The sequence below is a fragment of the Salmo trutta genome, chromosome 21, assembly GCF_901001165.1.
Source record: "Salmo trutta chromosome 21, fSalTru1.1, whole genome shotgun sequence".
NCBI lineage: Eukaryota > Metazoa > Chordata > Actinopteri > Salmoniformes > Salmonidae > Salmo > Salmo trutta.
Genome location: NC_042977.1, coordinates 36,396,518 through 36,413,789, shown reverse-complemented (window position 1 = coordinate 36,413,789; position 17,272 = coordinate 36,396,518). Strand labels below are relative to the sequence as shown.

The window sequence follows — 17,272 nt, the reverse complement described above, 5'->3', positions numbered from 1 at the left end:
CAATTTACATTGACTGATTTGGCCCATGGTGTTAGAGACCAAGTAAAACAAGAATTAATGTCAAGCCCTTCATAACGTAAAAACGTTTTTAAAAGTCTCATGCAATGTGGGCCTGCATTGAACACTACATATAGGCTACTGTAGGCTATATCATAGAAGTTCAAGTTTCCGCTCACAATACTTAAAATTTGCTCAGTGCCCCCCAAAATGAGGGAACATTGATTAGAATGGAATATGAGCATTGGAGAAATAAAAAAACAATTGTAAAAAACATGTTCCAACAAGACTTTATGAATGACTGCCAATAGGCCATCTGTTGTGACCTATCCACTAAGGCTTGGGATGGAATAGTCACTTCTGATTCTGTGTACATTATTCAAAAAGCACGATTTGTCATTTTCTGACCCAGGTGTGTGGAATTTGCACTTGATTTAGGATCCCCCACACCACAAGCCGAATGAACAACTCATTTATTTCGTACTTTCAAGGTATGCCGAGGTGAAAATCTAGTTTAGTAGACCTAATCAGAGACAGCGGTCAGAGCAGACTTTAGGAAACAACTGTCCAATCACAACCTTGGAGAGAGGGAAAAGATAACTTTGCCCTACTGCCTGTGAAATCTCATCAGACCTCTCAGACATATAGAGGACTTTCCTAGCTGTTCTGATATGACCAATCAGAATCCTAATAGCCCAGAGGAGAGGACTTTAACTGAGCGGGATAAGTGCTGTTGGCACCCCTTACCAGGTCCAGCAGTCACCCATAACCCACCTCACCATTGCAGGGCAGAACATCCCTTTATCATCTACAATCTCTAATCTGGGCGTTAAGCTGAACTCCTCTCTGACCTTCGTTGATCACATCAAACATCTGTGCAAAGCATCATTTTTTCTCCGTAAAAGGAAAATTCTTCCCAAAAACTATTTTTGTTTTGTTTCATTCGTCCATTGTTAATATAGTCACAAAATATGTTTTGTATGCCTTGATCTCCTCAAGGCTGGACTACTGCAACGCAATCTTCATCAGGATCCCTGGCAGGAGTCTCCAGAAGATCCAGTACATTCAGAACGGCGCTGCCAGGATCCTGATTACACTTGTTCATTACTGTCATTTAGCAAACACTTATCTAGAGTGACTTAGAGGAACAATCTGGGTTAAGTGCCTTGCTCAAGGACACAGCGACAGATTTTTCACCATGTCGGCTCAGGGATTTGAACAAACAACCTTTCGGTTACAAGGTAGGCTACCTGCCGCCTCCTGATAAGAGTGTGTAAACATCAAGAAATCACCCCTGTCCTGGCATTTCTGCACTGGTTCCCCATCTCAGAATCGAGTTCAAAACCATCCTGCTGACATTCCAGTGCATCCATTTCAGTGTACCCATTCCCCACCCACAACCTCAGATTGAGCGATAGCCTGCTCCTCCACGCCCCCAGGACCAAGCTTTGCTCCATGGGGGATCAGGCTTTCTGCTCGACCTGAATGCACCACAGACCCTAGGCTCCTTTAAAAATGGCCTAAAAAGCCTGTTATAGCTGTGTTCCTTGTTGTCCTTGTCCCTTGTAGCGTCAGCTGTGTTATGTGTCAGTAGCCCTGTCCAGTTGTGTCCTTTGTCTACATCTTGTTTTAATTTATTTTAATGTACTCACTGTAGCATTGAGATAGTTTTTCAGTGAAAAATGCATTATAAATTCACTTTATTATTAATATAACGTGTCACTTTTTGAGCGACCCGACCAAATTCACACAGAAAGATCTGTCATTCTAATTGAAAGCAAGACTAAGAAGTGGTAGATATGTTCTATGTGCGCTATTTCTATGCTTCCCATTCTTAAGTTTCGTTTTAACGTCTTTTAGTTTCGGTTTTGTATACCAGCTTCAATCAGCTGAAAATACTATATTTTTGGTTATTGAAAAGATATTGCACAGTGGTTTAGATGGTACAATGATTCTCTGCACTGCTTGTTTTGTCACCTACTGTATACTGAAATTAGGTGAACTGTTAGAATTTTTGCAACCAGGAAATGGCAGAGCGATTTCTGCATATTACACCTTAAACTACATGTAGTTGAACTAGTAATTTAACTACATTTTGCAGTAGCTTGGTAGTAGTTTAAATTACATTAATGGTAGTGTTTTTAGCCTATTACAGAAACTACTTCAGTTTATTTTAGTAAATACTTTAACACTTATTTTTCTTAACTGCATTGTTGGTTAGGGGCTTGTAAGTAAGCATTTCACTGTAAGGTCTACACCTGTTGTATTCAGCGTATGTGACAAATACAATTTTATTTTATTTGAAAATATGGGTGAAGTAGGCAAGAATTTTCTTTCTATTTTTTGCATCAGACCAGCCTAGTTTTCACTTGAAACAAACTTACACACTGTTAACATCCGACTCCAGAGTGAACGGTTATTTCAAATGTATTTATAAAGCCCTTTATACATCAGCAGATGTCACAAAGTGCTTACAGTAACCCAGCCAAAAACCCCAAACAGCAAGCAATGCAGATGTAGAAGCACAGTGGCTGGTAAAAACTCCCCAGAAAAGGCAGGAACCAGGAAGAAGTCTAGAGAGGAACCAGGCTGTGATGGGTGGCCAGTCATCATATGGCTGTGCCAGGTGGAGATTATAAAGAGTGCAAGGCCAGATCGTTCTTCAAGATGTTCAAACGTTCATAGATTACCAGCAGGGTCAAATAATAATCAGTGTTTGTAGAGGGTGCATCAGGTCAGCACCTCAGGAGTAAATGTCAGTTGGATTTCATAGTCAAGCATTCAGAGGTTGAGACAGCAAGTGTGTGTGTGTGTATTTGTATGTAAATAAATGAGAGAGAGGGAGAGTCGAAACAGCAGGTCCAGGACAATGTAGCACATCCGGTGAACAGGTCAGGGTTCCATAGCCGTAGGCAGAACAGTTGAAACTGGAGCAGCAGCACGACAAGGTGGACTGGGGATGGGGACAGCCAGGAGTCATCAGTCATCCATTTGTTTGTATGGGTTACCTTTAAACTTGTGGCGGTTGTAGAGCAAAACAGAAAACACAATCGTGTCCGTGAGTGTCTCCTTTCCATAGAGTGCTCATAACAGCTTGTAGGTCAAACTGTTGGGACGCTACATTTTTCGGGATGTCTCATGGCCTGACAAACACAGCTGTAGCTTGGCCACGTTCCATCGGAAGGAAAAAAAACAGTCTATTTGGCATCAGTATGAGTCAGAATCATTTATTCTAGTGTCAAAATACTGCAAAGTGTAAATAAGATAGTTTTGGTCATAAAGTCAGTCTCGTCTAAAGCAGAGTTTGGAACCTCAGTGCGTCACAACCAGTAAATTAAGGATGGGTATGGATTACAATTATGTCAACAAATCATACCCCATTTTGCAAAACTCAACGTGCAAATCGCCCCTTCCCTTCATTGAATGGGGTTCTGTTGTTTCATCGTCCCAACGTGGTCAAAGGAGCATGGCCGTTTTAGACTGAAAAGCCCTATATGGATTGACCATGCAACGATTGCTTCCAGCAGGATGCACAGCCAACTGGTTTGCATGCCCTGCCGAAGGACCATATGTGAAATAGGTGGATGGAGTGCATTGGTCCCCAGTGGTGGTGAGTATACCGGTAGCGAGACCATGTATATTTTGATCAACATTACCATCGCTAGCATAGCTGACGTTAGCTAGCAAGCTACTCTAGCTACCTACCTACCTCAATACAAATCAAATCACATTTTATTTGTCACATGTGCCGAATACAAAACAGGTGTAGACCTTACAGTGAAATGCTTACTTACAAGCCCTTAACCAACAATGCAGTTAAGAAAAAAAACAAGTGTTAAGTATTTACTAAATAAACTGAAGTAAAACAATAAATAAAAACTATAAAAATAAAGAGCAACAATAAAATAACAGTAACGAGGCTATATACAGGGGGTACTTTTCACTATGTCAATTATGTTAGCATTGTGGCGTAACTACAATGTTGTTGATCCATCAGTTTATCACAGCTATTAAACTCTAACTGTTTTAAAGTCACCATTAGCCTCATGGTGAATTCCCTGAGCGGTTTCCTTTCTCTCTGGCAACTGAGTGAGGAAGGACGCCTGTATCTTTGTAGTGACTGGGTGTATTGATACACCATCCAAAGTGTAATTAATAACTTCACCATGGTCAAAGGGACATTCAATGTCTGCTTTTTATTTTTACCCATCTACCAATAGTGCCCTTCGTTGCAAGGCATTGGAAAACCTCCTTGGTCTTTGTGGTTGAAATATACTGCTCGACTGAGGGACCTTACAGATAAGGAATTATATGTGGGGTACAGAAATGAGGAAGTCATTCACACATCATGTTAAACACAGAGGAAGTCCATGCAACTTAAGCACATTTTTACTCCTGAATGTATTTAGGCTTGCCATAAAAAAGCATCGAATACTTATTGACTCAAGACATTTCAGCTTTTGATTTATTAATTTGTAAAAAAAAATTTAAAAAAACATTTCACTTTGACATAATGGGTTAGTGTATAGGGGTTAGTGTAAATCTCCATTTAAATCACAACAACATTTGGAAAAAGTCAAGGGATGTGAACACTTTCTGAAGGCACTGTATATGTGTGTAAGATACCACCTATCCCTAACTGACATGCTAATATTACAGTGACTATATGTGTGCGTTCCCAGATGCAGAGACCAGGCACTCAGCACAGCCACAATGAGGGGATTACTACTAATATAGTACAGCTGTCTAGTAATAGCAATACCCTTTTTCACTGATGAACTCTACCTCAACTGCTTATTTCTACAGCTGGACGGGAGATGCTTTTGCCAGACGGCAGCCTCCGTCGTTTGATGGGGAGACCATCATTTGGGTAGGTTTGATCTGACCTGTTCAAATTCTTCAAGAGATATATACATACACACACACACACACACACACACACACACACCATATATGTTTGAGTGTCAGGTAACAGAACAGTGACTGTGTAGATGTGTTCACAGAAACATGTTTGGAGCCAGCACATGAAGACTTGCAAGATGATGTGATGAAGTCCAGACTGACTTGATACAGATGTTTCTGAATGGAAAGATACCTGGCACTCGACATTCAAATGTTAGACAACTTTTCCATGTGTTTTTTTTAATGATTGAATGTAATGGTATCAGTATATGGGGAGGGAGAAATCCTGTGTATTCTGCACCAGGATCAGGGGTCTCCTATAGCATACGGGAAACCACACAGGAAGGTATAACCACTGACATGTCTGTCAAGGTAGCCCTACTACCACCAGACAAAACGCCAATAGGTGCAGTATCCGAATCTGGGAACAACAATGAAAGGTGCACATTGTTATATTAGCAGAAGCCTGCTTCTATGGTATTACGTAAATGGTTGTTTATTCTACATGGACCTGTTATTACATTTGAAAGTTATCAAAACACTTAGTTTAGAATGTCTACATAAATTCAGCAATTGCATTCGCAAATCAAATCAAATTTTATTTGTCACATAGACATGGTTAGCAGATGTTAATGCGAGTGTAGCGAAATGCTTGTGCTTCTAGTTCCGACCATGCAGTAATATCTAACAAGTAATCTAACAATTTCACAACAACTACCTTATACACACAAGTGTAAAGGAATGAATAAGAATATGTACATATAAATATACTGCTCAAAAAATAAAGGGAACACTTAAACAACACATCCTAGATCTGAATGAAAGAAATAATCTTTTTAAATAATTTTTTCTTTACATAGTTGAATGTGTTGACAACAAAATCACACAAAAATAATCAATGGAAATCCAATTTATCAACCCATGGAGGTCTGTATTTGGAGTCACACTCAAAATTAAAGTGGAAAACCACACTACAGGCTGATCCAACGTTGATGTAATGTCCTTAAAACAAGTCAAAATGAGGCTCAGTAGTGTGTGTGGCCTCCACGTGCCTGTATGACCTCCCTACAACGCCTGGGCATGCTCCTGATGAGGTGGCGGATGGTCTCCTGAGGGATCTCCTCCCAGACCTGGACTAAAGCATCCGCCAACTCCTGGACAGTCTGTGGTGCAACATGGCGTTGGTGGATGGAGCGAGACATGATGTCCCAGATGTGCTCAATTGGATTCAGGTCTGGGGAACGGGTGGGCCAGTCCATAGCATCAATGCCTTCCTCTTGCAGGAACTGCTGACACACTCCAGCCACATGAGGTCTAGCATTGTCTTGCATTAGGAGGAACCCAGGGCCAACCGCACCAGCATATGGTCTCACAAGGGGTCTGAGGAGCTTATCTCAGTACCTAATGGCAGTCAGGCTACCTCTGGCGAGCACATGGAGGGCTGTGCGGCCCCCCAAAGAAATGCCACCCCACACCATGACTGACCCACCGCCAAACCGGTCATGCTGGAGGATGTTGCAGGCAGCAGAACATTCTCCACGGCGTCTCCAGACTCTGTCACGTCTGTCACGTGATCAGTGTGAACCTGCTTTCATCTGTGAAGAGCACAGGGCGCCAGTAGCGAATTTGCCAATCTTGGTGTTCTCTGGCAAATGCCAAACGTCCTGCACGGTGTTGGACTGTAAGCACAACCCCCACCTGTGGACGTCGGGCCCTCATACCACCCTCATGGAGTCTGTTTCTGACCATTTGAGCAGACACATGCACATTTGTGGCCTGCTAGAGGTCATTTTGCAGGGCTCTGGCAGTGCTCCTCCTGCTCCTCCTTGCACAAAGGCGGAGGTAGCGGTCCTGCTGCTGGGTTGTTGCCCTCCTACGGCCTCCTCCACGTCTCCTGATCTACTGGCCTGTCTCCTGGTAGCGCCTCCATGCTCTGGACACTACGTTGATAGACACAGCAAACCTTCTTGCCACAGCTCGCATTGATGTGCCATCCTGGATGAGCTGCACTACCTGAGTCACTTGTGTGGGTTGTAGACTCTGTCTCATGCTACCACTAGAGTGAAAGCACCGCCAGCATTCAAAAGTGACTAAAACATCAGCCAGGAAGCATAGGAACTGAGAAGTGGTCTGTGGTCCCCACCTGCAGAACCACTCCTTTATTGGGGGCGTCTTGCTAATTGCCTATAATTTCCACCTGTTGTCTATTCCATTTGCACAACAGCATGTGAAATGTATTGTCAATCAGTGTTGCTTCCTAAGTGGACAGTTTGATTTCACAGAAGTGTGATTGACTTGGAGTTACATTGTGTGGTTTAAGTGTTCCCTTTATTTTTTTGAGCAGTGTATATGGATGAGCGATAGCCGAACGGCATAAGCAAGATGCAGTAGATGGTATAGAGTACAGTATATACATATGAGATGAGTAGTGTATGTAAACATTCTACAAAGTGCCATTGTTTAAAGTGACTAGTGATACATTTATTACATCCAATGTTTTATTATTAAAGTGGCTAGAGATTTGAGTCAGTATGTTGGCAGCAGCCACTCAATGTTAGTGATGGCTGTTTAACAGTCTGATGGCCTTGAGATTGAAAAACAGCTTCTGTCTCTCGGTCCCCACTTTGATGCACCTGTACTGACCTCACCTTCTGGATGATAGCGGGGTGAACAGGCAGTGGCTCGGGTGGTTGTTGTCCTTGATGATATTTTTGGGTGGTGTAGGTGTCCTGGAGAGCAGGTATTGTACCCCCGGTGATGTGTTGTGCAGACCTCACTACCCTCTGGAGAGCCTTACGGTTGTGGGTGGAGCAGTTGCCGTATCAGGCGGTGATACAGCCCGACAGCATACTCTCGATTGTGCATCTGTAAAAGTTTGTGAGTGTTTTTGGTGACAAACCAAATTTCTTCAGCCTCCTGAGGTTGAAGAGGCGCTGCTGCGCCTTCTTCACCACACTGTCTGTGTGGGTGGAGCATTTCAGTTTGTCTGTGACATGTACGCCGAGGAACTTAAAACTTTTCACCTTCTCCACTACTGTTCCGTCGATGTGGATAGGGGGGTGCTCCCTTTGCTGTTTCCTGAAGTCCACGATCATCTCCTTTGTTTTGTTGACATTGAGTGAGAGGTTATTTTCCTGACACCACACTCCGAGGGCCCTCACCACCTCCCTGTAGGCCGTCTCGTCGTTGTTGGTAATCAAGCCTACCACTGTAGTGTTGTCTTCTCATCTACAGTCGTGGCCAAAAGTTGTGAGAATGACAAATATTAATTTCCACAAAATTTGCTGCTTCATTGTCTTTAGATATTTTTGTCAGATGTTACTATGGAATACTGAAGTATAATTACAAGCATTTCATAAGTGTCAAAGGCTTTTATTGACAATTACATGAAGTTGATGCAAAGAGTCAATATTTGCAGTGATGACCCTTCTTTTTCAAGCCCTCTGCAATCCACCCTGGCATGCTGTCAATTAACTTCTGGGCCACATCCTGACTGATGGAAGCCCATTCTTGCATAATCAATGCTTGGAGTTTGTCAGAATTTGTGGGTTTTTGTTTGTCCAACCGCCTATTGAGTATTGACCACAAGTTCTCAATGGGATTAAGGTCTGGGGGAGTTTCCTGGCCATGGACCTAAAATATCAATGTTTTGTTCCCCGAGCCACTAGTTATCACTTTTGCCATATGGCAAGGTGCTCCATCATGCTGATAAAGGCATTGTTCATCACCAAACTGTTCCTGGATGGTTGGGAGAAGTTGCTCTTGGAGGATGTGTCGGTACCACTCTTTATTCATGGCTGTGTTCTTAGGCCAAATTGTGAGTGCCCCACTCCCTTGGCTGAGAAGCAACCCCACACATGAATGGTCTCAGGATGCTGTACTGTTGGCATGACACAGGACTGATGGTAGCGCTCACCTTGTCTTCTCCGGACAAGCTTTTTTCCGGATGCCCCAAAATATCGGAAAGGGGATTCATCAGAGAAAATGACTTTAGCCCAGTCCTCAGCAGTCCAATCCATGTCCCTTTTGCAGAAGATCAGTCTGTCCCTGATATTTTTCCTGGAGAGAAGTGGCTTCTTTGCTGCCCTTCTTGACACCAGACCATCCTCCAAAAGTCTTCGCCTCACTGTGCGTGCAGATGCACTCACACCTGCCATTCCTGAGCAAGCTCTGTACTGGTGGTGCCCCGATCCCGCAGCTGAATCAACTTTAGGAGACGGTCCTGGCGCTTGCTGGACTTCCTTGGGCACCCTGAAGCCTTCTTCACAACAATTGAACCGCTCTCCATGAAGTTCTTGATGATCCGATAAATGGTTGATTTAGGTGCAATATTACTGCCAGCAATATCCTTGCCTGTGAAGCTCTTTTTGTGCAAAGCAATGATGACGGCACGTGTTTCCTTGCAGGTAACCATGGTTGACAGAGTAAGAACAATGATTCCAAGCACCACCCTCCTTTTGAAGCTTCCAGTCTGTTTTTCAAACTCAATCAGCATGACAGAGTGATCTCCAGCCTTGTCCTCGTCAACACTCACACCTGTGTTAACGAGAGAATCACTGACATTATGTCAGCTGGTCCATTTGTGGCAGGGCTGAAATGCAGTGGAAATGTTTTGGGGGGATTCAGCCATTTGCATGGCAAAGAGGGACTTTGCAATTAATTGCAATTCATCTGATCACTCTTCATATCATTCTGGAGTATATGCAAATTGCCATCATACAAACTGAGGCAGCAGACTGTGAAAATTAATATTTGTGTCCTTCTCAACTTTTGGCCACGACTGTAGACTACCGACCTATTCAAAGCTTCCTACGGCATCTCACCATATATATCTGCCTGTAGTTACTGAACTCAACCTGCTGGAGGTTTTGTTTGTTGTGATTGAGTTGGGGAAACAGCGACGGGCAAGGTTGTCTTGGTGGTGGCAGGGACACACCCAAATCAAACCACACTCAAGTAAACTTACGTTTGGCATCTGTCATGGCCGCCAGCATTTCTTGAGGAGCAAGCCAAAAAACTAGGCCAAATCAGCAGGTGCAGATCCTCTTCAAAAAAGGTTGCTTCAAATCAAATTGGTCACACACATGTTTAGCAGATGCTATTGCAGGTGTAGAGAAATGCTTGTGTGCAGTAATATCTAACAATTTCACAACACACAAATCACATTTCAGTCTGTCAGTGATGTGTACGCCGAGGAATGTGAAGCTTTCCACCTTCTCCACTGCGGTCCTGTCGATGTGGATAGGGGGGTGCTCCCTCTGCGGTTTCCTGAAGTCCACAATCATCTCCTTTGTTTTGTTGATGTTGAGTAAGAGGTTATTTTCTGGCACCACACTCCCAGGGCCCTCACCTCCTACCTGTAGGCTGTCTTGTCATTGTTGGTAATCAGGCCTACCACTGTTATGTCATTTGCAAACTTGATTGAGTTGGAGGTGTACGTGGTCATGCAGTCATGGGTGAACAGGGAGTACAGGAGAGGGCTGAGCATGCACCCTTGTGGGGCCCCTATGTTAAGGATCAGCGAAGTGAAGGTGTTGTTTCCTACCTTCACCACCTGGGGTCGGCCCGTCAGGAAGTCCAAAACCCAGTTGCACAGGGCGGGGTTCAGACGCAGAGCCCCGAGCTTAATGATGAGCTTGGAAGGTACTATGGTGTTGAATGCTGAACTATAGTCAATGAACAGCATCATTACATAGGTATTCCTCTTGTCCAGATGGGATAAGGCAGTGCGATGGCATCACTGTGGATCTTTTGGGGCGGTAAGCAAATTGAAGTGGGTCTAGGGTGTCAGGTAAGGTAGAGGTGATATGATCCTTGACTAGTTTCTCAAAGCACTTCATGATGACAGAAGTGAGTGCTACATGGCGATAGTCATTTAGTTCAGTTACCTTTGCTTTCTTGGGTACAGGAACAATGGTGGACATCTTCAAGCATTTTTTTTTTGTTACCTTTACTTAACTAGGCAAGTCAGTTAAGAACAAATTCTTATTTTCAATGACGGCCTAGGAACAGTGGGTTAACTGCCTTGTTCAGGGGCAGAACGACAGATTTGTACCTTGTCAGCTCGGGGATTCAATCTTGCCACCTTTCGGTTACTAGTCCAACGCTCTAACCACAAGGCTACGCTGCGCATGTAGGGTCAGCAGACTGGGATCGGGATTGATTGAATATGTCCGTAAACACTCCTGCCAGCTGGTCTGCACATGCTGAGGACGTGGCTAGGGATGCCGTCTGGGCCGAGTGTAGCTTAACGTCTTCCATTGAGAAGTAATTGATTGCTTGGTAAACTTTTCAGAGTAGCTTCCCTAACACTGCTTATAAAATGTCTCATATTTCAACTGACATACCCCATCAGAACACAAAATATAAGCTTGTAAATGTTTGTAAACAATGTAAACAAACTGTATAGCCTCACAAACTGAATTGTCGGAACTAGAAGCACAAGCATTTCGCTACACTCGCATTAACATCTGCATGTGACAAATAACATTTGATTTGAGGTGGTTAAAACTATATTTTTTGAGGATTGAGTTACTCTTCTCCATGCCCATCCCTCAGCTTTTTACCAAAACTGAGGCAGGGTAACAACTTTGTTCTTGTTTAAATTAAGGATCTAGCTATAACCTGGCTGTCTGAGACATACAGGGAGAATTTTAAAGTGATGGGGGCTACAGAGGTGCCCTTCCAGCAATGATTGCACAAAGTCAAGAGCTCTCAGTTCAAAGAGCCAGGCAGAGCCAGAGTGGAAGGAGCAGGGCTGGGAGGGAAGGAGGGGGCTGGCTTATGTTAATCATAAGCCATTAAGCTTTGGGCCTGCACTTCAAAACGGGACCTGCCACTCAAAAGCTGTCTCTGAGCAGCAACGCATCACAACTCTGCCTCCAGGAGACTGAGAAGTCACGGAGTGTGCGAGTTCTGGACATAGTGATCTGGGATCCCATCTATCTGGCTCTGCCGAAGACAACTTTTAAGGACGTGCACACACACACAAAATCCTCAAGAGACATTCTGCTTTCACCCAGGTGAACCCAGCATCAAAAAGGACAAAAGCTTCCATCTTCCATGGCAGAGAGCCTGACAGAGTGAGGCCGCAGCTGCCCCAGGTCCTGCTCTATAAGCAGCCTTTAAAAAAGACAGAGAAAGAGAGACAGAGAAATAAATAGAGGAGGCAAATGAGGGAGACAATGCATAGCTTAAAAAAATAAAAACATCTTGGTGCAGATTTTGATCACACAAAAGGTTGCACAACTCTAAATCAAAGAAACGTGCAACTGAGCCCTGTGGAACCTCGAAGGGCTATGGGAGAGTGGAGGGGGAGAGAGAGGAGGAGGGGGTGCAGGGCGAAATAGGACGAGGCCGCTGTCAGAACAGAAGCCCTCCAGATAAGAGCACTCAAATCTTAGCAAGTTGTACGCTATGGGAGAACAGAGAGAAGGTCAACAGTCACAATACATATGCCTTCCCAACAGGTACAGAGACCAATACATCTCTCTCTATAGACAGAGTCATATCCCTGTAATAAGACATCTATCATCAGATCCATCATACCACCATTAGATGCCTGTCGTCTAGAGACATTGAGCCATTACGGCATACCTCAACAGGTACTCAAACAATGATGTGCATCTGCCAATTCATTAGGATGTGCTAATACATATCGAAGCATGGTATTCTGCTATGTTTAAGAGAAACAGTCATCTTTCTCTCCTGCAGTTGAATTTCTCTACAAGTTGCCTAAGCTGTCATGGAAGTGGACAGATCCCTCCTTGTAGCTACAGGAGAAAAGACACCTAATCTTATGATGAAGACTGAAAAGGAATGTGGAAATCTAGGTGGAGCCAAAACATCCCAATGTGTTTTGAGTGTCACACTAGCAATCACAGCCCAGAATTAGGGCCATTAGTGTGGATAGAGGGAGCGGGGACCAATGGAGGGTGAAATGGAGCGACAGATAAAGATAACTAATGGATGGCAACGGGGCGACAAAAAGGCAGCAATTGGGGCATCAAAACATCCGACATCTTCCTTCCGTTCCATCGTCTCCTTTCTCCCTCTCCTCCGCTGCGCTGAGCTCTCGTCACCCCTTTTCTCCTGGTGCCCCCCTCGACTCCCATCACCCCCCCTCGGTCTTTGAAGATGTTTTGTTCCCTCTGTGTGTATGTTCCAGTTTGTATGTGCATGACAGGGTGTGTTGTGTGTCTGGGAGCATGTTGGTAGTCTTTGTAACATTGCCTTCGGCACAGTAAGGATGTCTTGCTGAGCATACCATGTGTCTGTCTGAATGAAACGCACTAGGAGGGTGAAAATGGTTGTGTGTGTGTGTGTGTGCGGCACTGCATGACGGCTGGTACAGTAGACACACAGACAGCTGGATGCCAGCACGGCCCCAGAGAGAGAGAAAGGGCAGAAAGAGAAAGAAACAGTGAGAAAGACTAGGAAGGAGGGACAAACAGGGTAGATTCTCTGTAGTACATATTCAACAACCAGCTTACTACATGCATGCCTGTGTGTGTGTGTGTGTGTTTAATATACAGTACACTTTGTTCATTAACAAACTTTTACATATGCACAATACACATGTAGGTCAATGCCAGGTTCTACTGTATTTACTTGCCATCATGTCGCGTATTGTGCATATATTTTGAGAAGTTGTATCAGTAAAACCCATTTAGACTAACATTCTCATAAGGCCTAATTGAGTTCTGCCAGATAAAGGAGGGAATGAGAAAAGCAAGAGAGCAGAGGGGGAGGGGTGACAGGAGCGTAATAGAGATGGACAGATAGCGGGGAAGAAAGGGAAACAAAGACTAGTCAGACAAAAACAGAGGGGGGCGTGGTAATGACAGCTAGTGAGATAGAGGTAGAAAGGAAAGAAAACTGCACAAATGAGAAGGGTTGAGAAAGAGGGGGAGAACAAGAATAACAGAGAGAAAGACAGAAAATAGTTGGGTCCCGTCCGTTCTCAAATCTCGTGTGCCTTCTCTCCAGCAATAGGTAAAACTCAGCAGGTAAAGGAAATGAGCTCATGTTCTCTTCCCTCATTTGCCACCCTTGTGCCCAGTGTGTGTCATTAGTAACTGATACGGGTGACTAATTGAAGAAGAGGTCTCAATTGCAGCGGTGTGTATTGGCTTGCACAAGCTGCTGGGACACCTCTCAGTACACAACCAGTGGCATGCACACACACACACACACACAGCGTTGGAGGCACGCTGCCACTTTTAATAAAGGTTGAAAAGATGGACTCAATTACCCATGGTGTCCAGTTGGCTCCTTACGCCTTGATCACACCAACATTGCGCAAAGTAGTATACAGCATCATTTGAATGTGTGCAACAAAAGTTCAACATTAACCTTCTGCCACTATTTCTGTCAAGCCTTCCATGCACACAGTTTGACGCATACCTTCGATAAATCCAAAGTATTCACCACACAGAACACACTGCAACTGCCTCTGCAACGCAATGCAAACGCAGCGTTCAATTGGAAATACATTTTCTTCTGGTGAACCAAATTGCAATGACGCTGTCTGTGTGATCGAGGTGTTAGGGAATGTGTGGACCCAAACATTTTTAGATTATTATATATATTTTTTTACATTTAGCTTTAAAAATGGATTGAAATGTAATTGATAGTTTGAAATGCACTGCATTGACTTGAAGTATAAAGTACAGAATTCTGCCAGTAGAGTTTGATTGTGAAGGGGCCTCACCAGTATCCGGTCCTCTGATTTGCCGTTCTTGGTGTCCTGCTTCACAGCTCGCACAAACTTGATGCATTGTTTATCAATGAGCCTCCTGATGCTCTCTGTGGATAGAAGGCATCAAAGAAAAGTCAATCCTGCAGGTAAATTATTCTCACAAACTCTTATACACAACATTACAAACACACCACCCCGTCACACAACAAGAGGAAACAAAACCACAAAACTGATTTTATATTTAGCCCCAGGGAGGGAACTGATATGATTCTGAATAGTGGAGGTACGGTAGCCCCAGGGAGGGAACTGATATGATTCTGAATAGTGGAGGTACGGTATGACACAAGACAGAGCGACATGTCAGACATTAACTGAATGTAATATGAAAGAAGTCTTATCAAAGACTGATCAAATAGTTGATATATCATCATAATATTTCTAAAACTGTCATATCCAAAAGAAACCCTAAGCATTCAAACACACACATCCTTCTCAAACCCAGTCAGAATCTACCCAGTCTCCCACTGGACGGATCCAGTCTCCCACTGGACGGATCCAGTCTCCCACTGGATAGCAATATTCTTCATTTTCACTTGTCACATTCAATCACATTCATGAACCCGGGTCTTCCCAATACTCACATAGCCCGAGAGCTTTACAAGCAGAGAAGTGGGGGATGGGGATAGAGGGAGAGACGAGGAAGGATCAGAGAAAGACCAGCAGAGAGTTAATGCAGCTGTAATCAACGTTAATCTAGGTAAAATCCAATCACTTAAAGCCCTTAACACTGGGCATTCCCACAGATGGCATATGCTGCACCACCATTAGAGACAGAAGTAGGGAATGGGAGAGAGAGATGGGAGAGGATGAGTTAAAACTCTGCCTTGATTGTCTAATGGACCTGCTCAACACACAACCCTTCCTTCCTCACTCCCTGTACTTCTAGCTGTGACTGGTCATTACAACAGACAGATGCAGGTGGAGGGGGACAGAAACAAACAAGGGATTCATTTGCCATCACGATAAGTAACAGTGAGAGACCAATGGTGTCAGTCGATGTATGTGTGTGTGTGTGTCAGACAATTCCATTATGATGGCATGTGTGACCAATGTGAATGTGATTGTGCTCGTCACAAGTGTGTATAAATATAACTCTCCCTGTCGCTCTGTGTGTTATGAGCAGTGTTGTGCTGAGTGCTGCACACCATCAGGGCACTATAGACTAGCTCTTCAGTGGAGAGGACCAGCCTCTCAATGCAGAAACTTACGCTTCACACAAAAATGCTTATTCGCACAGACCCCCCCCCCCCCCCCCCCCCCCCCACCACCACACACACACACACACACACACACACACACACACATCACTTCAAAGCACCCAGAGACGCACGCACAAGGGCCTTACCCACAAAGCGCAGGCACGCATTTGCAGAAATGCACACAAACCAACTCGCTGCTGAACGAAATGGGGATCAGAGAACCGTTTACAGTATGATTGTTTATCGTATCAGGTTATCGTTCCGGACGTAGGCTTACACAGCCATTAGCCTGCCATATGAGTGCATGTCATTTGCCTGCGGCAGCGGCACTAACACTTATGATCACACAAGCGCAAATAGATGCTAAAGAGTGACATTTTCAATAAAATAACCATTCGAATTCATCAGAGCGATAAGCTGCGTAACATGCGTACTAATTACATTCTGCCAAATAAACGCGGTCTGTCAGCTACAGCATGTACCGAGCTTGACAGTGATCTTTAAAAGAACAGTTTTGAGTTTACCTGTAATTTCCCTGCTGACGTTAATGAAACCTGCAGCGGTGGGCTCTTTAGAGGCCATAGCGCGCTCCGGCTCCGACTCCCCTACCCTCTTCTCTTCCCTTCTCTTCACTTCACTTCACTTACTCACTCCCTCTCGCTCCGCTTCTTATAATCAAGGGAGAGAGCCACTAATGCGTTTCCACTGGCAATCCGAGAGTAGCGCGGGCTACTCCAGAGAGAGAGATGCGTCAGTTATTTTTTAAAGGTCCATGCAGCCATTTTTATCTCAATATCAAATCATTTCTGAGTAACAATTATATTACCTTACTGTGATTGTTTTAATTTCTCAAGCAAGAATTGTGCTCGTACTGTCTGGGAGTGGTCTAAGTGGGGAGGGGAAAACTGAAAACTTATTTGCAAAGAGGTTTGGATTCCCTTCCTTATTGGTCAATTAACTAATTTATCGCCTGGTGATGGCAGGCCAAAACTCCATCCCACCAAAACAGGCTGAAATTTCAGACAGTCTTTTCAAACTAGCTCTTACACTAAAAGGGCATTATCATCTTTTCCACAATTTCACAGTATTATTCCAACCTCATAGTGTGGAAATATATATAAAACACAGGAAATCACGTTTTTGACTGCACTGGGCCTTTATTAAAGAAAAAGATAATGACGGCTATCTCGAGTCTCCACAATCTCAATACTAATACTAATGACATTGATACAATGATAATTATAATATTTATTACCTTAATAATAATGACTATTTTGCTTCATTAGACCAAAAACTATTGGCTTATTTTATTAATATAAAGAACTAGCTTACAGTAGACCTAGGCCTAGCTCCCATGGTCACCCTTGGCCATGAAGCCTATATCTTCTACATGAGCTGGATGATTGCCAACAAG

The 17,272-nt window shown here is 43.9% G+C and overlaps 1 protein-coding gene across 4 annotated transcripts in view; it reads right to left on the bottom strand.

The window, feature by feature from the left end:
• LOC115157332 (capping protein, Arp2/3 and myosin-I linker protein 3) overlaps positions 1 to 16,594 on the bottom strand; it is a 59,220-nt gene extending 42,626 nt beyond the window's left edge. For all 4 annotated transcript variants that reach the window (XM_029705499.1, XM_029705501.1, XM_029705500.1 and 1 more), the window contains exons 1-2: positions 16,383 to 16,594; positions 14,612 to 14,706 (exon numbers count right to left, since the gene is read on the bottom strand). In XM_029705499.1, the coding sequence (XP_029561359.1) occupies positions 14,612 to 14,706; positions 16,383 to 16,440 (153 nt within the window). In that variant the 5' untranslated portion in view covers positions 16,441 to 16,594. The remainder of the gene's footprint in view (positions 1 to 14,611; positions 14,707 to 16,382) is intronic.
• Between the last annotated feature and the right edge of the window lie 678 nt (positions 16,595 to 17,272).